The sequence below is a fragment of the Triturus cristatus genome, chromosome 2_1, assembly GCF_964204655.1.
Source record: "Triturus cristatus chromosome 2_1, aTriCri1.1, whole genome shotgun sequence".
In the NCBI taxonomy this organism is placed as follows: Eukaryota; Metazoa; Chordata; class Amphibia; order Caudata; family Salamandridae; genus Triturus; species Triturus cristatus.
Window position 1 is genome coordinate 903,040,340 of NC_140581.1, and position 25,974 is coordinate 903,066,313.

General features: G+C 43.2%; 1 protein-coding gene across 1 annotated transcript in view; it reads right to left on the bottom strand.

Annotated features, from left to right (window-relative positions):
- Positions 1 to 25,974, bottom strand: part of KIF27 (kinesin family member 27) — a 551,081-nt gene that overhangs the window by 443,545 nt on the left and 81,562 nt on the right. Inside the window, exon 4 of the mRNA XM_085633120.1 lies at positions 13,911 to 14,887. Coding sequence (XP_085489246.1) covers positions 13,911 to 14,887 — 977 coding nt within the window. The remainder of the gene's footprint in view (positions 1 to 13,910; positions 14,888 to 25,974) is intronic.

Here is a 25,974-nt window from a genome sequence, read left to right on the forward strand (position 1 = left end):
GATGGGGTGGGAAGAAAGCTTGGAGAGAGTTAGAGAGAGGGGCAGGTTTAAAGGCAAAACCGGGGAGTAAAACAAGGAACGAAAGAGCTAAAGAAGAAGGGAGGGACGAAACATAGAAGAGAAAATAAAAAGACTGGGGCGTCAGGAAACAAGGTTGAGGAAGAGAAAAAAGGGATTGAGACAGAAGGGAAGCAGCGGACAGGTGGCAAACATGATCCATCAGGGGAGAAGGAGGGGAGGAGAAGCAGGTGGTAAAGAGATGGAGGGCAGAGGAGAGTAAAAAGAGGAAAGCGAGAGGAGACAGGGCAGAGAAAGAATTAAATAAAATTGAAGCAAGATTGTGGGCATGACAAATGAAGGAGGAAATTACAGTAAAGGAGAGAGCACGTCACGTTGCAGGTATTGCTTATAAATGTGTGCAAGAGGCGCTGTACCGCCATCATTAGAAGGAACCCACGGCCACAGCTTACAAATGTGTGCGTAAGACGCACTATGAAGAACTGTACCTGACATTACAGTTAGCAAGTTCATCTTACAAAAAACTGATAGATGGAAAGGGGTACATACTAAAAAGCAGAGACGTACAGGTACGATAGATAGATAGACAGACAGACGAGTGGAAATGTTAACAATTGGATAAGACGGGTAGGAGATGAAAGGCGAGGGGGAAAAAATAAACAAGTCAGAAAATTTAGTGATGGAATAGGAGACTGGGAAAGGGGCACAGGGAGGAGGCTGTAATGGACACCTAGAAGGGAACTGGGGAAACAAGAGCAAAGAGTGATTCACGCAATGCAGTCAGGAGAGGATGGAGCAAGGGTAATAGGAGCGCAGGAATGAAAGAGCCTTGAAAGGAAAACATGGCTGCGCCTTTAAAGAGGAGGAGGTGGGTGTCGCAATAAGCTTTGTGATGATGAAATGTTTTTTTAAAAGAAACTTTCTTTATGTATTTTTCAAAAAATAGCAAAAAAAAGTGGCTATGTTTACAAACAAGTGAATTAAAAATATTTAATATTTTTGATAAATCTTTCAACTTGTTGGTAATCATCTTCTTTGTTTACAGACCCACAGTTGTAAAAATGATTCTACATGTAATGTTGTTCCTTAATGGAACTAAAGCGTAGGTAACGTAATGTGCCTAGGCGTCAAGTGAATGTATTTGTATCCATGGTCTCAGGGGCATTCTTGTTTCTTGCTTGTAGTATTCTTAATTCCAGCCCCTGTTGTTCCTCAACTGAATTAGTCCCCCCCCCCCCCTTTTTCCTGACATCATCCAGCAGGCATCGTAAGCCACATTAGGAAGCTGCATTCAGCCAGCCTTTGAACGGCGGCTTCTCCGCCATTCACAGGTTGGCGGGGATTGACTTTGGGGGCCTGTTGCGGGCTTCCCTTTTGCAGGGGCAATGCAATTGTGCACTTGTGCCCCCCTACAGTTCCCTACACCATGTGGCAGGTACGGTAGTGCAGGGAAATGCACAACATGCATTTTTGCCATTGTGGTGGGTGCTGCAGCCAGCAGCAGGCTGCAGCACCTACCGCAATGGTAAACATGCACAATACGATCGCCACAGTGGCGGTCGCATTGTAATTGTATGTGCGGGACCGCCGCCATATGGCCGGGTGGTCCCGATTCCTGTGACGATGGCAGACGGACCATCGTAATGAGCCCCATTATTAGTATACCAGCAGAAGAACATATAAAAGCAAGAAGCATTTATATCTTAATAATAGAAAAACATATGAAATCAAAGGTAAGGACATCTCTAAGAGTAGAGGCTTACCCTATTGGAACAGATGTCGTAAGACCACCTGTCCTACAGCCAGTGCCGGCTCTTGGGCGGTGTAACCGGTGCCACTGCATCGGGTGCTGACTTTGCATAGGGGCGTGCCTGTTTGATAGTTTATATTGTGCTTAAAAGCACCTGCTGCCGCGTTCAGCAATTTTCAGGCAACAATTAATATGTCAAGTAAACTCCAGTGATTAATGTTCTTCCAGGCAAGATCGAAGTTGGGTCAAGTAGAAGTTTTGACTCATGGAAGTTTTGTTTCATGGTAAGGTAGTGCAGAGGGTTAATATGGCTGCTGCGAAGAACATGTACCTGCATGTAATGTAAACAGGTCAGTGGGTTACTGCTTTTGTCAGAGACTTCCTTTTGTTAGTTACAGTTTACAGTGAGCTATTAACTGTTATCAAAGAACTGCGTGCAGTCTTTAAGGTATAGATTAAAGCGTATGGTTTTTTCCCCAGACTTTCATTATTCTAATGTTGCAGAAAGGGTTCATTTGGGTACAAATCAGTTCTTGTTATTAAAGAGAGCCCCAATCCATTGTGTTACATTTTAAATTCAGCGTTTGTGTGTCTCCAGACCAAGTACACTTCAACTATACTGCCGACCTGTATGGATAATTTGAATCCACCCCTTGTTGTCCTCTGTCTTATGCAACATTTCCTATTCACTGATTTATACACCTATGATTGATAGTCTCTGTGTAATGTGTGTGTTATATAAAGTGCTCTGACACCCTTCACTTTTATGTGTGACGCTATAAAATTAATTAAATGCATCTGAGAGAGAGTGGTTATGGAGACTGTTAAGGGGTGGTAGGGAGGGAATCCGTGGCGGAGGTGGTCATTGCGGAGCGCCAAAAAACACTGTTGCACTGGGTGCCACCAGTGCTAAAGCCGGCCCTACCTACAGCTGCGTCACCGCAAGTCACCAAATCCAAACAATAGTGCCACGTGAAAGTATGTATGTTCTTCCATGTTGCGGCAAGGCCAATCTTGTCTTGCGGGACACCAGCAAACAGGGCAGCAGAAGAGGATATTGCCCTCGTGGAATGTGCTATAGCCATGGTCGTGAGCGGTTTACCTGCTTTACTATGGCAGAGTTGAATAGTTTAGCAATCCATCGTGCAATAGTTCTCTTTGTGAGTGAAGCACCCAGTCTTTGAGGCCCATATGAGACCAGCAACTGATCTGTTTTCCATATTTGGTTAGTCTGTTGGAAATAAAACTTAAGACATCTTTTGACCTCTCCACTGGTGTGGATAGATTTGGAAAAAATGTGCAGAGGAAAAGTCGGTCACTAAGGTGAAAGTGAGGTTGGAACTTTTGGAATAAATTTAGGATTTGTTCTAAGTAAAATGTAGTTGTCAGTGAATCGTAGGTAGGGCTCTTTTAGAGTGAAAGCTTGAATTTCACTTACCCTCCTTGCAGAGGTAAAAGCGAGAAGTAATGACACTTTCCAAGTAAGACATTTGAGCTCTATTTTGTGAATTGGTTCAAATAGTGGTTTCATCAGTTGAGAAACAACTATGTTGAGACGCCATTCTGGTGGCAGAGGTCGAATGGGAGAAAAAGTCCTGAACAATTCTTTCAAGAATTGTTTGATGATACGAGAAGAACAAAGGGATGAAGAATTGGAAGTACGCCTGTATCGAGAGATGGCAGCGAGGTGGGCCTTCACAGATGCATACACCAGTCCTGATTTTGACAGAGAAAGAAGATAAGGCAAAATTTGTTACGGAGATGAGAGACGTGGGTGGATTTTGTGTTAAAGGCACCAAGAACAAAAATGCTTTCAATTCAATCAATGTGTTTTGTTAGTGGACTCAGCTCTAGCTCTGGACAAAACATCCCTTAAGTCCTGAGGGATATCTAGATCCTTGAACTCATTGAATTCAGGTGCCAAACATGCAACTGAAGAGAGGCCAATGCGGATGCAGGATTTGTACTTTGTTCATGGTCAATAGGATTGTGGTCACTGGAAGGCGATAAGTGGACAGAAGGAGTTCTGTGAACCAGTATTGGCGAGGCCAACATGGAGCAAAGGGGATCAGCCGGCACGGTTCTCTTTTCATCTTTTCATCTTCATTAGTACCCTGGAAATGAGATGGTATGGGGGAAAAGCGAAGGCACAGATTCCTGGCCATCGTATCAAAAACGCATTCCCCCATGACCCTCTAGGAGGATCCCAGCGGGCAAAGAACCAGCATTTTTGGTTCTCTTGAGATGCAAGGACGTCTAAGTTGGGTGTTCCCCATTTCCGGAATATGAAGTTGAGAATTAGCTGATCGAGTTCTCACTCATGACATGTCTGATCTATTCTGTTCAAGGTAACTGCTAGATTATTCTTGACGCACGGAAGATGTTCCGCTTTGATGGAGTTGCGGTGTTGTAATGCCATTTCCAGATTTTCTGAGCTTCTAAGGATACAATTCAAGACCTCATCCCTACCTGCTTGTTGAGTTTGTGCATGCAGGTGGTGTTGTCTGTTCGAATAAGGACAGAGGAAGCTTGTATCCTTGGAAGTAACGACTGAAGAGCTAGGAAAATTGGCCTCAATTCCAGGAAGCTGAAGTGCATCTTGGAGAAAGACTCCATTTGCCACTCACTTGGAGGTCCTGGAGGTGAGCTCCCCAGCCCTCCAGTGAGGCATCCGTGGTCAGAATGAAGTTTGGAAGTGGAGAGAGGAACGTTAGACCCGCAGAGAGATTGCTGGTGGACTGCGACCAAGGAAGTGCTTTTTCATGGTCGGAATGATCCGAATAATGTCATAGAATGATCCGGTCACTTGAAGCCATTGGTTGTCCAACTGTTCTTGAAAAGGTCTCATTCTGAGATGTGAGTGGGGCACCATGAGAATGGCTGAGGGCATCATGTAGGGAAAGGATTTAAGGGGACGAACAGAAGCGAACTCTTTTCTGAATGGTTTGCGAGACAGCGACCTCATGGTGTTTTGCCTTTCTTCGGACAAGAATGCCTTGTTTCGGAGAGTATCCAAAGTTGTTTCAAGAAAAGTTATCTGTTGAAAGGGAGTGAGAAGGGATTTCTGGTCATTGACTGAAAGTCGCTGAGAGGGAAACAGTTGTAGGCAAATTGATATGGCTTCCGAAGTGTGTTGAAGAGAAGGAGCTTTCACAAACCAGTCGTTGAGATACGGGAAGATCTGTAGATTTCATAATCTTGGGTGTGCTGCCATAGGAGCAAGACATTTGGTGAATACTCAAGGAGCTGAGCAGAGACCGAGGAGGAGGACCTTAAATTGATAGTGATGCCTGCCACCGTGAAATGGAGAAACCTTTGGTGTTTGGGATGGATAAGAAAATGGAAATATGCATCCTGGAAATTGAGACTGGCCAGAAAATCTGAATGGTTCAGCAGCTGCAATATCTCCTGGAGACTTACTATGTGGAAGGATTTTTTCTGTAGGTATTTGTTGAGCTTTCTGAGGTCCAGAATGGGACGCCATTCTCCTGACTTTTTCTTTACAAGAAAACAGTAGGAGTAGAAACCCATTTCCTTTTGAGAGTAGGAACTCTCTCAATGGCTCCTTTTTGCAGCAAGGCGAATGCCTCCTTCCTGAGTAACTGAAGATGAGATGGCAGAGATTTTTGTGGTGGATGAGGAGGTAATACTGTGACAAACTCCAGGGTCATACCTTATTATATCCAGTACCCATTTGTCTGCAGTCATTTTTTGCCATTGGTTGTAATAGCGAGTAATGGGTGCTCCTTTGGAAGGTAGGTTAGGGGGAACTGTTTTCTAACAGCATCTATGGACTGTACAGGCTGTTTACCTCTTGGTTGTCTGGAGTATGCAGCCTGTGGTGGTGCATGATAAGCTTGTTGTTGGTAGGAGGGACGAAATTATAGATAAGATTGAGGCTGGTATCTTTGGTAGCCTCCATGAAATGAATAGGCTCCTCATCCCCGAGCTCCTCGAAAGAGGATCTTTCTATACTTGAGCGTTCCCAAGGATCTAGCAGTCTCGGTGTCTGCCTTGATGGTCTGTAAGGAGAAATCTATGTGCTTTGCAAAAAGCGCATCACCATGAGAAGGCATGACCAGAATTTTAATATGCACTTCAGGGCAGAATTAGTTGCCTTCAACCAACCCTGACATCTAAGGACAGCTGCACCAGCAAGCTGACAGAAAGCAAGGAAAGCTACATCCATCGAAGCATCAATGATCTCGGAAGCAGATCTTTCTTCCTCTAACAATATCTTCCTTGCCTCTAGCTTTTTGTCTTCTGGAAGAAGGTCCAAGTATGGCGCGATATCGGACAACATCTGGTGGTCGTATCTTCCCAATATCGCATAGTATTGGCCGAGCATACAGTAGTGCCTGAAGTGGTAGTAAACCTCTTGCTGATGTTATCCAGACGCCTGCCTTCTTTATCCGGTGGAGCGGTGACAGGTGCCGAAGGATTTTTTGACCTTCAGTGCGCGACTTGAGTAACCACTGAGTCTGATTTTGGGTGTTCTACCAGACAGGCTGGCATGTCATCAGGGGCCTTGTATTTTTTGTCTATTCTAGGAAGGACTGCGATAACCTGTGCAGGTGCTCTCATAGCGTTCACTCCTTCCGCCCAAATATTGTCAATTATAGAGATTGCCTTTACAGTTTTTCACGATTGTTCTTTAAAATCATAAAGAAAGCAGTCAGACTGCTTGACTGTCATCGGCAGTTGAAAACAAAAGGCAGCTCTTTCAATTAATGTGTCGGAACCACCTATGTCCTCCAGCGGAGAATCTGCTTTTTGAGGTGTTAGAGAAGCAGGTGTAGAAATTATGTATTCTTCCCACTCATTACCAGTTGGTCTAGCACTCTGAATTTCACTTTCCTCTAGGTCATCATCAGAGGAAACATCCTGCTGTGGAGGAACAATAATATCTGTTCTCGGCGTCATCCTAGACGTAGGAGGAGGCATGAGCGGTGGAGATGCTGGCGTATGTGACGGTGCACCCCTAGATGAAGAGAAACAAGTGTTATAATCCTGCAACATGGCTGGCAAATCCTGAATTAATGCTACAGGAAGGTGAACCATGGGCTCATGAGCAGGTTCAATAAACTGTACGGTCTTGGCATGTTGGTGATGAAACTCCTGTAGATAATAGTCCTCATTTTCATCATTATACTCCTGATATTTTACATGAAGTTGTGAAGGACTAGGTGCGGGGCCAAACAGACCATCATCATCCGACTCTTCCAAGAAAGTTGCAGGAGGTAAAGGTGAAACCACTGCAGGGTCCTGAAGAAAATGCCTCATTGACTGTGTCATCGACGATTACTATAAAGGAGTACGTTTTTTAGTGATCTGTATCTTCACTTGGGAAGGTTCTGATGAGGTTTTTTCATGTTTTGAGGCCAGATGGGATTTTTCCTCAGTAGGAAATGATCACTTTCCTTTTTGTGAGGAGCTTAGAGCCTCATGGCGAGACTTTTTTAGAGGCTTTTTATGGCCTTCAGGAGATTCCTGTGACCTCTCTCTCCTTTTGTATTTCTCCGGAGAGGTGTGAGAGGTATTACTTTCCCCATCTTCAGAGACGACATCAGATTTACTCTTAAGTCTCTGTAACCAAATCAGCAACCTACCCTCTTTGTCTTTTAGGGTTTGTGTCGAAAAGGCCCTACAAATTTAGCAGTCCTTTACTTTATGCTGAGGGTATAAACAGTAAATACAGTCTTTATGGGGATCTTCAGCATGAGGTCTCTTCTTACGGCAAGAAACCACGATCTGAAGAGGCCCTTCTTAGAAGAATCTGACATGGTTTTCTGGAAACTGGAGAAAAAAATCAGGTGAATGAAAGGTAAAACGGAGCAGAGCACAGGGAGAATCCCGGTCACACTTGTGCTTGAAAATCTGAGGAACTCAGCGTCTCTTGGGAGTGTTCTACAGGGTGTGTCACCTGATTGGTTATTACGTAAGTTTGTTTTTTTTAACAAAAGAAGGTCAATAGGCTGTTGCAGAGACTGTACATTGCATTGTAGCCTATGGTTATAATATTTACTGCTTTAGAATAATTCCATGGGACTTCCACAACGACGCCGGGGATGATTAAAGCATGTAAATCTATGAAAGATCCAACACTGGAGAAACACAAATACACAGTGAACTGGGTGTGAGACCTAGAGATTGAGATACCAAATGACACATTGATTAAAATTTTAACTAGGATGCCCATGTTGTCCATCTTCGTACAGCAAAAATAAAATGGATATAAAACTATGACTGGATAATACTTGTTTCCTACCCGATTGAACGCTATATTTGGTATGCCAGATATGTACTGGAAAGGTTGCAGTGACAGGGGCAAATTCCTCCATGCACGGTGGTCATGTATTCACATATAAACTTGTTGACGGAAGATACTATCTCTGATCAGAACAATCACATGGATAGCCCTGCCACTCCAGCCCTAATTACTACTCTTTTGATACCCAGGAAAAAATAATTTACACCCTTTACTGGCTGCTAGACATGCAACTGCTCAAGTTTGGAAGCTCTAGAGTGCTCCTCAAAATAAGCAAGTGCTGAGAGAAAGTATGGAATATTTAACTATGGAACCGTTATTTGCCATTAAACATGATAAATGTGACAGGATTTGGCTTCCATTTATGACACACACGAAAAGAACACTTTTGGGGGAGATCAAATTTCAGTGTTTGGCACATTAAACTGTTCGGTACTGTCTGAGATGCCGGTCTCCTCAGAAAGCGTAGAAGACACTGAACACCACCAAGAAGACATCCAATGAGAGATGGACTTATAAATGACCTTGTTGTTAGATGATCCACATAGTCTAGTAGCTAAATCCCCCCCATATTTGAACTTTCAGATGGCTGTAACATTAAGTTCATCACATTAATTTATTAAGATGCTGCAGAACGTGTGTCCATGTAACCATGTCAAGAACCTAAAATAATGGTGTTAAAAAACTAGTGTACTATGCCATGGCCTCAACAACCAAAATACCCTATGAGTGTTGCTCAACAAATCATTTGCTTAATAATTATAATTAGGTCTGGATTGCAGTGGTATATGTAATGGACCCAGGGAATACCATCCTAACACTTTTCCAAATACTGGGGGACTACGGTGCCCACTTGGGTTATATGGTCACTTTGGACAAATCAGTGCTTTGCACCCCTCACGCGATACGAACGCCATTGCCACTGCCCCAGGGGCTTAAAGAATCGGAGAGGGGCTATAAATATCTAGGGATATTCCTGACATTACACAAAGACCTATGCTTACATCACAATGTGGGAAGGGTACTGTTGGTCTTCTGGGCCCGACACGGCTCGGTGGACAGTCCTGCCTCTCTCTCTGATGGGGCGTGGCCCTCTTTAAAATGATTACACTGCTTCAGCTTTTGTATGTCCTCCAAAACTCGTACTACCCGGTCACACCAATAGTGTTTACTTGGATAAACAGTGAAGAGAGAACTTTTTTATAGACTGGGGGACACCCAGGATCTCGCCTAAGACTCTGAAACGCAACCAATATAACAGTGGTCTTGCACTCCCAGATATAGAAGGTTATTACTTGGCGGCACATCTGATTAATAATAATAACTGGATTTATGTCCCACAAGACCCCCCAACATTTAGGCTAGAACACAGGTATTTTGGAGGGAGAGAACCCAGATGTTACTTCCTGCAACACAGGTGGCATTGAAAGCCTGGGCCAGGGCCATGAGGAAACCTGGGTGGGCCCACAAAATAACCCGAGAAACATCCCTCTGGAAGGGATCTTGGTTGCGAGAGATCGCAAAACTGATGGGCTTTGGGGCATGGGATATGATAGCCATCTCCAGGGTGGGAGACATCCTTGAGAAAGGTGACTTCATGACCTTCTCCTCAATACAGAAACATTACCACATACACTCGTCCTAATTTCTTTGCTACGCCCAACCTCCGGGATTCACTTTCGAGGCTTTCATGGGAGAGGTACTGGGTGAGTAAAGCTGGGCAGAAAGAGCAGGATGGTGGCAGCGTGGAATCGTCCTGTGCACGGTGAAGCCTAGAAGGACATCAGAGAGGGCTTAATTGAAGAGCAGTAGACGTTCGGAGTGGGATAACCCAGCTGAGGCACCGCTGGCAAGACACTGATCTTGACCTCCAAGCAGGGTAACTGAAGTTCGAGGATCTTAGCTGGCCTGAATCTGTTATTGTTGACCTTCGGACTCTGAGAACTTTACCACTGCTAACGTGCTAAAGAGCGTGTGCTCTCTCCTTTAAACATGGTAATATTAGCTTCTACCCAAGTGGCATATTTTATTTACTTATGGGTCCCTTGTAAAGTGTACTAAATGTGCCCAGGGCCTGTAAATTAAATGCTACTGGTGGGCCTGCAGCACTGATTGTGCCACCCACTTAAGTAGCCCTTCAAACAAGTCTCAGGCCTCCCATTGCAGAGTCTGTATGTGCAGTTTAAACTTCCATTTCACACTGACAAAATAACCCTTTTGCCAGTGCTAAACCTTCCTTGTTTCATGCATATAAGTCAACCCTAGGGCAGGGTGCAATGTATTAATAAGCAAGACATTTATTTTTAAGTTTACATGCCCTGGTAGTGAAAAACTCTTACATTCGTTTGTCACTACTTCAAAGCTTATATCTCCCATTGGATAACATTGGGATTACCTTATTAAATCTTAGAAGTACAATTTCCAAATGGGAAGCTATAACTGGGTTCATGTTTTGTGTTTCTGGAATCATAATTTAAAATCCTAACTTATGGTGAAGTCAGAATTTTAAATTACAATTCTGAAAATACCACTTTTAGGATGTTGCCATTTTCTTGCCTTAGCTATTTGGTGCCTGCAGTTGGCCTTTAAGTATTCCTCCTAGACAGCCAAACACAATGGGAGCTTTGATGTGTCTCAATGGGCTATCACTGGCAGGATGGGAGAGAAGAGCTGGGCACATCCTCAATTACACCTGTGTCATGTTCCCATACTAAGGGCAGCATACCCCATATAGTTAGAATAGGGCCAGGGCAGGGAAGGTAGGACCTCTGTGCACTTCAAAGGCATGTCTTTTGAAGCCCTCCTCCCACTTGAAAGGCACCACTGGGACCTCAGACACCAACACATCAGTACACTTTTGAACCTGTGGATACTCTGCCAGGAAAAAGGACTGCTGTGCTGCTGAAGGACTGCACTCTTCTGGACTCCTGTGCTGATCTGCTGCCTCTTGCCTGGGGGAGAAGGACTGGACTTGCATCTCTTGACCCCATAACACAGAGGGACTTCAATGGTTAATTTGGATGGCCTCCTTATTTGAAGCCTAAGGCACTAACAGGCTTCCAACCCCTGCTCCTGGACTCTGCCCTCTGTAAGTCTAGCCTGCCAAGTGGTGCCACCCAAGTCCTGGACTCTTGGAAGTGGAATTAAGGTGCTTACCAGCTAAATTGAAGCATCTTCTCTGCTGTGTGGTGCATCCCCGAGCAGAACTGATGTATCTCCTCAGCTGAGCGGCTTATCCCCGAGCAGAACTAAAGCCTTACTGCTGCTGGGTGGATTGGACCCAACGCAAAAGACCAGCATTGCCACCGCAACCCTCATCTTAGGACCAAGCATCACTTTTGGAACCATCAGTGCACAACGCTTTCCGCAGCACAGCTCCTCGCATCTCTCGGCGATGGAAGCCTCAACAACAACATCAAAACGACATCGCAGCTTCACCGCACATCAGAATTTACATATCCCCTCAGCTGTGCATCACATCCCCCGACACCTGACTTCACATCGCAAGCCTGTACGACGGGATCCTTGATGTTGACGCAAAAGTACCTCGCACCGCAGCCTCACCGCATCACGGAACCGATGCATCGCCACGGCTGCACGACGTATGCTCGACGCGAACCCACACAACCAGGATTTAAGGCACTCTGTTCAGCTCCATCGCGGTCGGCCTGAACTTGTAACAGGCAAGACCTGATATCCCCAATAGAGCTTTATGCTTTTCCGCACTATTTATCACTATAAACTCCATAGTTCAATATTTCCAGTCATATTCAATGGATTTTTGTTGTTTTGATCTTGTTTTACTTATTAATTTAAGTTCTATTTTTCTAACGTTTGTGGTTGCTGCTTGACCTGGGCTCATACCCTAGTCGACCAGTAACCCATTTTCTAACAACCGGTATCAGCATCGGTCTGGCTTCATACTGGAGTCAGGAATGACTATGGGTTCGGCGCCAACAAGAGGCTACGGCGGTGCCAGGAACTGTACCATAGGGCAAAACCCCGGCAACGGTTGCGGATTTGTGACCAGAGTCAGTCCGGATCTGGAAATGCATCCAGAGGGCCTTGCTGGCGCTGAGGGCAAACCCGCTGGCAGTAATCCAGTCGGGCCACCTCCCGGACCCAGGAGGCCTAAAGACACTCCAAATAATTCAGACTGCCCAGATATGAGGTGCATAGCCTCATAAAACTCTTTGAGTTGGGCAGCGGTCACTCCAGCTCCAGGAAATTTAGGGAGGTACGGAGCAGACCTAAGCTCAGGCTCTGCAGGTGGAGTACGGGAGCGGTGCTTCAGCTTGTGGTGTCGTTCCCACGCCTCGTCAGATGACTTGGAACAGTGCTAAAAAGTCTAAGAGCGCTTCGACTTCTTAGATTTCTTGTGTTTTTGGACCTTACCTGATGACAACTTCAACTGCAAAGCCGACTGACAGGAATGACTCAGAGAGTGGGCCTGGCACCCTCCACACGACCGGGACCTGGAGCAGAGCGGAGTATTCCAATGTCGGGCCGCCAGTACCTTCATCTCCTGCTCCCAAATCATCTTCAGATTAATGGTGTGTCAGTCAGGACAATTGCAGGAAACGTGGTCCAGCTCCAGGCACCACAGACAAACCAGATGTGGGTCCACTACAGGCATATACCTGTGACAGACCCCACAGGGTTTAAGATCCACTGGTTTCTTAGAGGACATCCCTGAGGCATACCAGGTGCAAAATGCTCAAAATGAGGTTGACAAAATGTCAAAAAAAGTGGTCGGAAATTGACCGGGGTAGTTCATATGGATTTGGGCTGTTGGTGCAGAAAGAACGGAACTGGTGACAGCATTTTGGTGTGGTAGCTATATAGGCATTGCACACATCACATCTGACGCTGACTACGCCTACAACGCACATGAGGGTACTGCTCATGATTTTCCGGATCCAGTTTGATGCCGAGGAGATATTCTTAGGTAAGGAATCTGTGGCTAGAAGTCTCCATCAGATTGGCATAGACGCACATTTTAACTGCTTTATGTGCATTCACATTTTGAATATAAGAATTAGTGTGCTAGGCAGTCATGTAGAATAAAACAGTACAATCACATGCCAGATGCATTGTAGTTTAGTACACTGTGCTAATCTACAGCTATTTATATTCATAAGGATTCCTTATCCTCTTCTTTTTTTAGTTTTCGATGCTGTCAGTATACATAGCTACTTGCCAATAAGCCCTGGGTGACATCTTGGAGAGAAATGAAGGCCTAAGATCTGCATTAAAAAAATATATATAAATAGATATGAAACTGATTTTTATGTTTTTACTTGCATTCAAAAATCAGTAAAAACTGAAAACTGCCACCCTCAATATTTATCTCACAAAGCCTAACGTGACCACCTACCACCCTACAATGTGATATAACTGACATAGCACCATAACGATACATACATGTAAAAAATGTAAAAAAAATTAAAAAGAGTGACATCCATTTCCAGGAAAGTGAAAGCAAAGAATATTTAAAAAACATTTTAATATAAACTAGACCAAATGTTTATTTTAATATACACTAATGTTTGCTGGTGGTGTGACAATAAATCACAAAACCCAACAAAATCTTTGAAAGCATTAATGGCAGTGTTCATCCTAATCAAAAATAATAGAAAATGCAGCTAATATGTGCCAACTTGTACAACAGAAGGCTCATCACCTACTTATGAGTGTTTTGCCATCATGCTGGCACATACTGGTGAGAAAAATCTAAGTACTCATGGCCAGAGCCAAAAAGATTAGATTTGGTAATCGTTTGCTTTTATAATAGCATGCAATACAAATAGTGTTTATCTTGACAAAAATAAAAAATGCCAAAAAGATAGAATTCAGGAAACTATTTGTAAATACCTGGCATTTTTTCAGCTCCCTCTTCAGTTGGAGAATAGTTATATGATGTGGTTCATCTCTTCCACTACCAGTTTGGTTATCAAAACCAGAAACGTTTGGGATTTCGTTTTTTAGACCCTCGACCATATTCAACCAGTCCTGCAACTTCAACTGTTTACTCTTCGTTAAGGTGCAAGTATCCTTCACATCTGTCATGAATGTAAGGGCTTCTTCAATGCAGTTTCGTTGGTTGAAACACTCAGTCTGAAGCTGTGCAAGCTGTTCTTCAAGGGAACGGATTTGGGTTTTGTCCTGGCCCCATTCTTGAGATACCTGACTTGTACGGGCCATCACACTGGAACGCTGGTTCTGCAAGGCTTCTCGCAGAGCTTTGATTTCATGTTCCATCTCATCTATCCGGTCCCAGTCTGGGTTGTAGTTCACAATGGGTTTGTTTCTAATATTTCGAGCCCTGTTGGCGTATTTGAGGGAGTTTAAGGACTCATCAAAGTCAGAGGAGGACGGGCTAATGCAAGTGATCATAACGGTTTTGGCATTTCCCCCGAGCGAGTCTTTGAGGATACGTGTGATCTTCGCATCCCTGTATGGAACATGAGCACTTTTCCTCTTGGGATCTCCAAGAGCACTTATCACATTGCCCAGGGCTAGCAAACCGCTGTTTATTTGTATGGACTCTTTGAAGCGCTCACCTGTGTTCCCCGTTTTGGTCACTCTTTCGGACCCTGCCAAATCCACAAAGTGGAACTTTGAGAAGATCATTTGGACTGCTCTTGGGTCACTATTTTGAGCAGTGTCCGGAGAGTTCAGTGGTTGCTTTGGCCGCTGTTGACAAATACTGATGGTAAAAATGGCATGGGATCGACTGGAGTGTTCATTCATTTGCGTAGTGCCGGTATGACGAGCAGCATTTCCAATTTCTAAGAGGCTCATGACGTCCTCTGCACTCTCCACCTGGCATTCCTTGGCACCTATAATGACTTAGAACACAGAACAAAATGAGGCATGTGTTTCAATAGGTACTGCTCATCTACATTACAAGATTCTCACTATCCCTACCTACAGCTGTATCAAATGAATCATAAAATAAGAAATTATTTTGTTTGTTATCAACACAAATTCAGTACATACATTTTCATTACATTTCCAATGTGAGTGTCACTATTGTGTCAGCAAAACATGATTATGGAGTAAAGTATGAAAATACAATCAAGTAAAATAGGCATTAGCGTATGAGAGGACGGACTGGGTTACCATTTTGGAAGCAGCAGAAATAAACCATTTCACAATCATTCAAACAGAAGAGGAATTATTGGGTATGTGCAGATTTTCACTGGGAAGCGTCCATTTTTATAACTTTGGTTAGTCCAAGCAAAAGTGCAGAAGAATATTCATAATCTACAGACAGTTTCACTTTAAACAGTATGTTTCCCTTCGAAGACCAGCATCTCCAAATTATTCAATAATTACCAACAAACCTAGCCCCATTCGGGGCTCATTAGTATAACACAGACGGTCTACTGGGAAAATTAAGAAACTTGAATGCTACGTAATATTTTAAATCATCTTTTACATGTTGATTAAAAATATGGTGTGGTGCCAGACAGTCACACTTTTGGGACTAGTTCTCTTCTAGCTTGCTAGAGTCCTGTAAGAATTCTGCCTACTACATGCACTGCACGCATTTTTTAGGTCTCGCCTATAGGCAGCTATCAGCTGTCTGCTATCGAAGACCTATTGTGGACAATATCAATAGTTACAGTGGGCTTTGGCTCGGTCCATTATTTACCATTACTTGTTATGTTATGTTATGTTAGTCCAACTTGTATAGCGCAACAGCTGCCTCAGCAAAGAGGCGAACCGGCGCTTGCTACAGGCAGACTGCAAACTAGAGCCTAAACCACAGGGAAGAGATGGGTTTTTATTGCCTTCCTGAACAACAGGTAGTTCTACAGGCTGCGAATGTGAGGGGGAAGGGAATTTCAAAGCTTGGCCGCCAGACAGCTTGGCCGCCAGACAGCGAAAAGATCATCCCCCAGCACGTAAACGTTTTACCCTTGGGACACGAGCCAAGCATGACCCCATAGAGCGTAGATGGCGCGTGGGTGAATATGGGACCCGCACATCAGTCAAAATAGTGGGGGAAGAAAGTTTCCGGATTTTAAAGGCCAGACAGAGAGCTTTGAATTCTATGCGCTTGGCCACCGGCAGCCAGTGTAAACACCGGATTGCACCTTCTCGGGAGACCCAAAAGAGGTCTGGCACCCGCATTTTGGACCCTTTTAGGCGCATGACCTCAGCTTTATTCGCCCCCAAAAACAGCAAATTAGCATAATCAAGCCTTGATAATATGGCCGCCAAAAAGGGGTTTCAGTCCACGTAACAGACCGAAACACGTGGCAGCTAATTTCTTGGTGTGGTCCTGGAAACTGATGGTTGAATCCATCCATACCCCTAAGTTTTTCACCACCAATTTAGGGGTAGGTGCGGTCCCAAGGGAGTTGGCCCACCAGTTCTCACTCCAAAGTTTGATATTTTTTCCCACCAACAACACCTCAGATTTATTAGCATTATGCTGGAGGCAGTTATCGGTCATCCACTCCGCGACCACCGCCAGCCCGCTCCTAAATTAAGGGGCATCCTGCGTAGAGTCGTCGGAGAGAACCACTACTAACTGCGTGTCGTCAGCCCTAAGAGACAATGGAGAGACCCCTATCCCTAGCTATCACTGCCAGAGGTTGGACGTACAAATTAAAAAGAATTTAAAAAGTACGGGACTCAGGGCAGAGCCCTGTGGCACACCCTGGCCGATGGCCTGGACACAGGAAAGAAAAGGCGGGGCAGACACCTGAAAAGATCTTTCAGAGAGGAAGGATCTAAACCATTCCAAGGCAGAACCACCGATTCCTGCCTCCTCCAGACGGTTTAGAAGGATCTGGTGAGACACAGTGTCCACCGCGGCACTGAGATCTAACAAAATCAGTGCCGCGGTATTGCCCGCATCTAGAATGGTCCGCAGATGCTCGGCCACAGCGAGGAGCGCTGTCTCCGTACTGTGCCCTGGGTGGAAACCATTCTGCGTGGGATCCAGGATGCCATTGGTATTCAAAAATGCAATAAGGATGGTATTGATGTATGCCTCAGCGATTTTAGCAGCCCAAGATAGAAGAGAGATAGGGCGAAAGTTTTCTAATTTTGCTGGATCCAATGATGGCTTTTTGAGAAGGGGGACTACCATAGCCTGTTTCCATTGCCTCAGAACCGTAGCTGTGGAGAGAGAAGTATTAATCAACTGGCACAGAGGCGCCAAAACCACAGGTTGAGATTTTAAGAACTGGTCCGGCTTGAGCGGGTCTGCAGGGGAGCCAGATTTAATTTTACTGCAGAGTAGGCGGACCTCATCCTGATCGATATGAGGAAAAACTGTAAGAGTGTGAACGGTAGGGGGCCTGGATACAAGGCTGGGACAGGCGGGGGCCGGTGGAAAGGATTTGTATATAGTCTCAACTTTATTTACAAAAAAGGTGGCAAGGTCCTCATAGTGCTGCTTAGACGTGATCCCAGAGGTCACAAGAGTTTTCCTGAATTTAAGATAATTAAGTATTTTAAAAATGCATTTAGATGGATTGCTACTAGACTGAATTTCCTTAGCAAAGTAAGCAGCACGCTCAGCTTGAATGGCCCGATGATATCTTTTGATGGCAGTCTGATAACATCTCTTAGCAGACAGATCATAATCCCTTCTCCAAGCCCGTTCCAGTTTTTTACAAACTTTGCGCATATCAGCCAGTCTTTTGGAAAACCAAGGATTGGTGTGAGAAGTACGGCACTTGGACCAATTGGCCGGGATAAGAGAGTCCAGTACTTGGAGAATCCAGTCGCAAAAGATTTTATAAGCCGCATCTGGATCCGTAGGTAACTTGGGCAATTTTAGAGCAAGAAGGGCATTAAATTGCTCAAGGTTCAATTTACGCCAAGGGCGCTTATATGGGGATTTCTGGACACCTATGATTGGGGGTACAGGAGCTGAAATGGGACACTGAAATTAAAAAGTGGTCGGACCAACAGACCAGCCTAGGTGTGCTAACAGTCAGGAATGGAATGTTAGAAAAGACGGGGTCTAGTAAATGGCCTGCAGCATGGGTGACTTTCTTGTTAATCTTATTTGCTTGCATCATATTCAATGGTTTACCTTCCTCTTCTTGTGTTTGTCTCTCCCCTAGGTATAATTTCTTTGCAATGTTTTTGATTGGACAGCTTGTATCTTTGCACTGCTCACAATCATGGAACTACTCTTTATTTTGCCTCTAGCACTTCCTTGGAGTGCATGTGTGTTTTTTGCTCTCTCCTCCGTGTGTTACTTTCCCCCTTCACATCACCATCCCCGTGCCCTTTTTACCTCAAAAAAGCTTGTCCTTTGCTTCCCTCACCCTGCCGCTGAGCTTTTTTTTTTTTTTTTTTTTTTAATTAAGCAACCCCCTCTCCACCTCGTCCATTACTTCTCCAACCTTGTTGCATTTTAATCTTGCTGCTGTGTGGCATTTACTTTTCCTCAACCCAACACCCACTCCACAATTGTTCTCCATTTCCTAACCAGCCCTGTATTTTAATTGTATTTTCTTTTTTGTAGGGCAAGTTAGTTGTAATGTGCTCCTTTTCGAAAGTGAGCTTTCGCACACATCTAACTTATTTTTGTATTCATCTCCCCAAAATTGGAATCTGCCATTTTGGAATGGTACATAAGAAAAATTAAATCTCAGCCGGGACATTCCACAAGCATGAGTATTTGTCATTTTGGATCACGCTGAGCTGCTGTACCATCATGATGCATACTTTCGTGCACCTCATCATGTTTTTTTTGCCAGTGCTGTCCACATGGGCAAATAAGCATTTTTATCTTCTTTTCATCAATGCTGAATGGAAAAAAGCATTGGTAAAGCCAATAGCTGTGTGTTAGCAAAGCGAAAAGGCACGACCTACTGGCTTTGTGAATGCTACCTAAAGACTGGAGGTTGTTCTGTTTGTAGGATAGAGAAAGTGCAACATTTAATCCTTTGTGAGTCTGTTAATAGATCTTGACTTAGGACAGTGTAGGCCTAGCAATGTCAGACGAGTGTGGGGGGGGCCGTGCACTGAATGAGCCGATGTACGATAAAGTGCACAGAGTGAGAACGGATATAAAGTCTACAGGATGTGCCTAGACACAGAGTCACAAAATAGATCAGACCCATTTGTGCCAGAGTGCGTCTCTGATATTGTGCAAAATTGTCACAAAAGCATAGTATGTTATTCAGCAACTTTGTGTTGTGCCATCATTTATACAAAAGATATATGTCTCTTGACATAAAAAAGCAAACCTTCATAACTCTCATTATAGAAACAACATTTTCTCTCTCTACTCATGTTCACTCTACTGCAAGTGATGATATTGCCTTTCTGCAGTACCACAGACAAATACCATCTTCATGGACCAGCAGTTCCAGTCTCAATTCTCAATTCAATCTTTATTTCGGTTTAAAAAACAATAAAAGATATACAGTGACAATTAATACATTTAGAATATAAAAACTTCTTTAAAGGTAGCGCTAGACCATTGCATAAGTATTAAAATTCATATTTTCAATACATGACCTTTCACATTTATATTTCAGAAAAATAAGTACTGTTAGAATTTTAACTTTATAAATAAATAATAAGGCACAACAAATACTGTTATAGGTAACCAAGGATTAACACTAAAAAAACAGGTATTTAACTGGCATCCTTTAAATAAAACTTCTTAAAATGGAGTCGATTCAGGAAGTGCAGGTGCTTTAAATGATACTTTTAGATAGGGCTCCTTAAAGGGCGTCATTTAGAAACGTGCAAATGCTTTAAGTGCTACAACCATGCTTATTGTAACGTTCTACTAACAATCTCACTAGTTCATAAAGTGTGAATGCAAAACCAATGTAGCAGTGATGTAACTAGTATAGTATACTCAATAGTGCAAATGCTTAAAGTGCAATATATGTACTAGATATGACAATCTACTAGTGTTTTTTCTAAACTTTAAAAAAAAAAGCAGTTCAAAGCCAGTGTAGCAGCGGTATTACTAATATGGCAGATAAAGTGCAAGTACAAGACTAATATAATGACGATGTTGCAAATGTAGTACATTAAAATTTTAAACCTTCCTTTGTTCTTATTAGGCCTGCATCAAACAGGTACCTACTAACACTAAAAACGACCTTCTGGGAGGTATCAGTTCTCAATATTCTTGCTGACTCACAGCAAGACCTAATACCTAATGACCGACAGATGGGTTTAATACATTTCTTTCTTGGTTTAATGTAAGCTGGGCAGAAGAATAATACATGTAAATCATTTTCTATTGCACTGGATTGACAAAGTGCACAACACTCGGTATTTTCCTCCCCTTGCTTGCGAGCCCATTTCAGTGTTTTTGAATTCATTTGCAAAATACCATATCGAAATTTCATATATAGCGATTTTGCTAATTGTGACTGCACCTCATCTAAAAATGGCTCAAAACTCCAAGTTTGATTCATTAAGAGGAATCGTGTTGTTAATGTGCCAGTGGTTGAGTTGTGGGACACATTGTCTTGAATATAGTCCCAAAAGGTTAATTTTAATACTTTCTTAGAGGCGATGAATAATTGAACGGGTTCCTCCCAAAAATGCTTCAGCTCTAATTTAATGAACCAACCATGGACGCGCTTAAGCCACGGCAAACCTATGCCGTGGTTGAGCCATAGAATTTCCTTCAGCCCTTCTTTATAATGCACAAGCTCTTCTGTAGACCACAATCGTACCCAGAACAACAATGGTTTTAGAATTGCCTGGTGGTCCAAGCGGCATGCATTTAGGTCCATTACTATAGGTATTAGAGGAGTACGCATTGGAAGGCGTAATAGTTTCCTAAAAAACGTATTTTCACCTACCATGAAAGTGTTATTGGATGAGGGCCCCCACAATTCTGCCCCGTAAAGTGATGGCGATTGTACCCTGTACTTATATACTTAAAGGGCTGAGGATACTGCTTTAGATATACTGCTCTCATGTTTCTTAACTATTGGTAGGGAATTTTGGAGTAGAATAGTCTTATTTTTCTCCAGTTGCGGTTTCCATGACATTTTAGTGTCCAAAGTTATACCTAAATAATTAAAATTGTGCACACCTTCTAGCTTCTGGTTTTTAACAGTTAAGTTCTTTTTAAAAGACTTCTGTGGATTAATTGCCACATATTTTGTTTTGCTAGAAATTATTCCCAGGCCCTTAGTCTCACAATATGTACCAAAGGTATTTATTAAACATTGTAAACCTTTTGGAGTTTGGGATAATAAGATGGTGTTGTCTGCAAATAGGAGGGCGGGTACTGGCACCCCACCAAATTTTGGAGAATCATGTTCGCAGCCCAATAAATACTCTGGAATGTCATATACATACAGTGAAAATAAGGTGGGTACCAGCACACATCCCTGCCTAACTCCCCTATTTACGCTAATTGGCTCGGTGAGCTTCCCCCTCGGCCCCCATCTGACCTTTCCAAAATCATCCTCATGAAATCTTATAATTTGCAATAGTATTTCCCCCGGTACTCCTCGTTCTTTTAGCGATTTCCAGAGGAGACTTCTGGGGATGAGGTCGAAGGCGGCCTTTAATTCAACAAAGGCGATATACAGATGGCCCTTCTTAAGTACTGTATATTTCCAACTCATGCAAAGGAATCTAAAAACCTGGTCGTTTGTGCTGGTTCTGGCTCTAAAGCAGGCCTGATATTCTGATAAAATATTGTTCTCCTCAATCCAAGCATTTAATTTTGTTAAAATTTGTTGAGCAAAAACTTTTTGTAAAACATCTATCAGACTAATCGGTCGATAATGCAAAGGGTCCTGGAGATTACCTTTTTTAAAAATTGTTGTCATTTCAGCGCCTTTCCACGATTCCGGTATTAACGCACCTGCGGCAACTGAATTACATAAAAAATTAATATAAGGGCCCTAAACCTCTTTATCATGCCTTATAAAATCGCCCGGTATCTTATCAGGACCTGGCGCTTTTCCCGGTTTTACTGCATCTATAGCTAGCAGAGTATCTTCCAAATTAAAATGTAGCAGGGCTACAGTTGGCGCTGTTACATAATCTTGCATGTCAAGTTGTATATCACTCGTAGATTTAGAATAAAGGCTGGAGAAGTGACTGACCCATGTTTTAGCATCTAAAAAGAGGTCCTTGCAGCTACTCCCTGTCTTATTTCCTTTAGATATCAATTGCCAAAAACTAGAATGGTCCTTGGCTTTGGCTGCACTGATCAGTTCGGTCCAAATATTATCATCCCATTTTTTTGGTTTGTATTAGTAATTTTTTATATTTGGACCTTTTCTCCCTTAAGACCACTATGTTTTTAACTTTTGTTGCCATGATAAGTTCCTTTTTTGCCTCACGGCACTCTTTATTATACCAAGGATTATTAACATCAATGTTCCCCTTTTTACAGTCTTTAGGAATCCTACTCAAGGTAGGTGTCAGTGCAACTACCAATGCATGATGAATAACCATGTTTGGGCAATCTGGAGCAGGGAGATCTACATATGGAGAAATGATGTCTACAAAGGTTTTGTAGATCTGTTTCATGACATCTTCGTTTCCCCCTATAGAGGGCCAATTTAGGGATCTACGATTGTTATTTAGTAGTGGTTCGATGACAGTAAAGTTAATATCTCTATTATTCAAGGGTATTGATTGAAAACAAATTGACTGCTATTGTCAAACATAGGGGATAATGGTCACTGTGAGATCTATCCTCAACTACAAGATCATGTAAAATTGGCCAAAGGTCAATGGATACCAATATGTAATCAATACAACTCTTGCCATTACTCCTGCTAAATCTAGCAGCATTCGGGCTATCAGAAGGCAAACAGCCGTTGCAAGCTCAGAGACCATGTCCTGATACTAATGTTGTTAACTGTGCAACAGCAACTGAGCACGGTACTGCCGGGGTACTTTCCAATGGGGGAATATTATTTGCCATGTCTTCTTCTTTAAAAATATTTTCAAGTCCCACAACAGGCTCAAATTTATGATTAAAATCGCCCCCCACAATTACCTTAGCCCTTGGGACAATTGTGCTTAAAAATAGGTATAGCTGTTCTATTACCGGAGATTCTTTGCTAGCTAAACTACGTCTATTGTAAATATTTATTATATATACCTCATTTTTGTCTTGTGTTCGGATCTAGATCCTGTGATGAAAAATCCCATTGAAATATATCGATACATAAGGTCATTTTTATACAGATAACAAGGTCTCACTCTAGTCGAGGGAATAGCATTAACGGTATATGTTTTGAATCCTATTTTATGTGGGATGTCTAAGGCCCAGGTTTCTTGCAAGAGAATTTTTTTCACTTTGCCCAATGTACTCTTGCCACTCTACATCAACTTGTTTTCTTGACAGGCCAGCAATACTCCATGATGTAACAAGTATTTCTGGTTGCCCTTCATTCCCAGTTAGTTGATTAGGTGCTACTTCCAGCTCATTCCTAGTTCCTACAGTATCCTGCCCCATATTATCATCATTTGTACATTTGAGATTAAAATAATCCGCTCCTTTATGTTGTACTGACTGGTTAACCCCTTCTGTAACCACACTCTTGTCAGGCGAAGTCGCTGACAAAACCTCTGATTTATCATGGAGTGTGGCCGGTACTTGTACAAATGCCAGACGTATCCCGTCCTGATCCTTGTATAAATCTAATTGATCATTTTGAGTATCTATGGAAGCGGTAAATGCTGATAACTGCGATTCACACTGTAATACAGATGATTGTCAGTCTTGGGCATTTAAATCTGATAAAGCCTGAAACCTGTTGGAAAGAAGAATTGGAGTGGGATTATATGAAAAGGGCTCAAGTAGAGGTTTATAGAAGTATCCCAAAGGAAGGGCACAAATGCTAGTGTTCTGAGTACTGGGTAAGGGTAAGGCATAAGAATTTAATAAATTACGAACCATCTGTGGCCTGCAGAAATTAATCACAATGCAGTCACCATCAATACACTTGGGAGATGGACCAACCCACACAACTCTGCGGACCATTAAGATCTCCTTTATGGCGGACGGATGGAATCTTTTATGTTTTACTAACCAATCCATGGATTTATTACATAAATCGAACCACGTCTCCCTCTAAACTTCCTTAAGAGGAGGGACGCCTGACAGAATTAGAACATAGGGACACGTGGCTGGTGGTAACTTCAACACATCAGTATTAGGCTTCAAACAAACATTGGTTGGACCACTTGCTATATTGTTCGACCCAGTGTCTGTAGCTGAGCTTTGTGTAACAGTATTGTGCGGATCTACATATTTCATGTTCAAGCCTGTGGGTACTTCATGGGTTTTGCTTTTTGTTACATTGTGATTTATCAAAGGGGAATCATTGGCCTTACCTTGTAGATTTTGCAAATTCCCAAGCTGATTACCCTCTACTACTGCCTTCAGACCCTCTCTCACTGTTGCATTTGGTTGCTGAGTCATATTATTGCTACTTTAATTATTTAAGCTGCTTATGGCATAATTCATTCGATCTAGTTTTTCCCATAAAGTAGTCAGTTTCTTTTCTAACAATTCTTCAACACTTGCTAGCACAGTACTTAATACAGAGGCCTCAACTGTAGAATGAGGGGCAGTTGTAACGTCCACAGTATTATTGTGTCTTAGTGCAGGGAGCAAAGGGACCAGATCAGTCTGTGTACCAACCAAAGTAGTGTTCAACACGTCATGAGCAATTGCCTTTTTAACATAATTACCAGGTTGAGATCCTTTTGCGTTCTTGACTTCTTGGGCACCCTACTTTTGCTTTGTTGATGGCTCTGTAACCTTTCCTGCATCAGAGGTTCTGAACCCCTTGCTCTGGTGGCCATACAAGGAGCTTCCAAACCCGCAGGTAGTGTTGAGTCCGTTACTAGCGCAGGTGGATTCGGTGGCACATTTGAGGGCATTATAGATGGCGGTGTTTGTGCAGAGTCCCCCAAATTAGAATCAGAGACGCCCAGTGATAGACGTCTATGCAGGGTAGACGGATCCAAGGAGAGGCGCTGTTCGGTTAATTCTATTTCATGAGTCAGTAAGGACTCCGCCCTAACTAAAAAGGCGTCCAATGTGCCCGCAACTCCTTTATGCTTATTCATAGTTGAGCTGTAGAACACCAATCCCTGCACCAAACCCCACAAGTGTGTACAAATATTATGGTTTTGGTTGTAGATTTATAAATATACACCAGTACCTGATTACCAACAGCTTTAGACCTTGGCTGGTGGCCAAGGTGTCAGAAAGATGGCCCGGTCCAGCCTCCTCTGGGCTCTGACGGGCACAGACGGGCCCGCCCTTGGCCCGGGTATGCCTGCGTGCGTCCCACGCTCTGGGAGCCCTGTGCTCTTCTTAAGCGCCTCCTGGCGCTTGCAGCTGGCGTGGGCGGCATGCGCGCCACTAGGGCTGCAGGGGCTTGTAGTCCCTAACTAGCCTCCTCACTCGCGGCCAGGACCGGGAATTGAAATATCCCCGCTTGACTCTGTTGGCGGTGGTGGCAGAGAACACCAGTGGCACCAATGGCAGGCGGATTGAATGCAGGATCCAGTGACAGGCAAAGCACCAGGTGAGTTGAGCAGTTCCAGTCTGCTATACCACACTCTTCTTCTCCTCTGTCCTTACATGCTTTTTTGCTCTAATTCTATCCCTATTCTTCTTGTTAAAAATATCATCTGTAATGTTCATAAGATACACGCATGGTATACAATCAATCCTATTGAACAGTAATCATATAAGATGACAGAATACTATCACTTGCATATGTAACATTCTTAATTGCTTAAGTAGCCTGCTACTTTTATGTATTCAATACTATGATACATTCATGTACCGATGCTAAAAATACAATTCTTTAATATAAACTTCTGAAATGAAAACAAAAAATCAAGCACCATGCCCAGACAATGACCGGCTGGAGTTTACTGGTCACCCAGTGGAGCAAGATGGGGCAGTTCTGTGGCAGGAGTACCATCT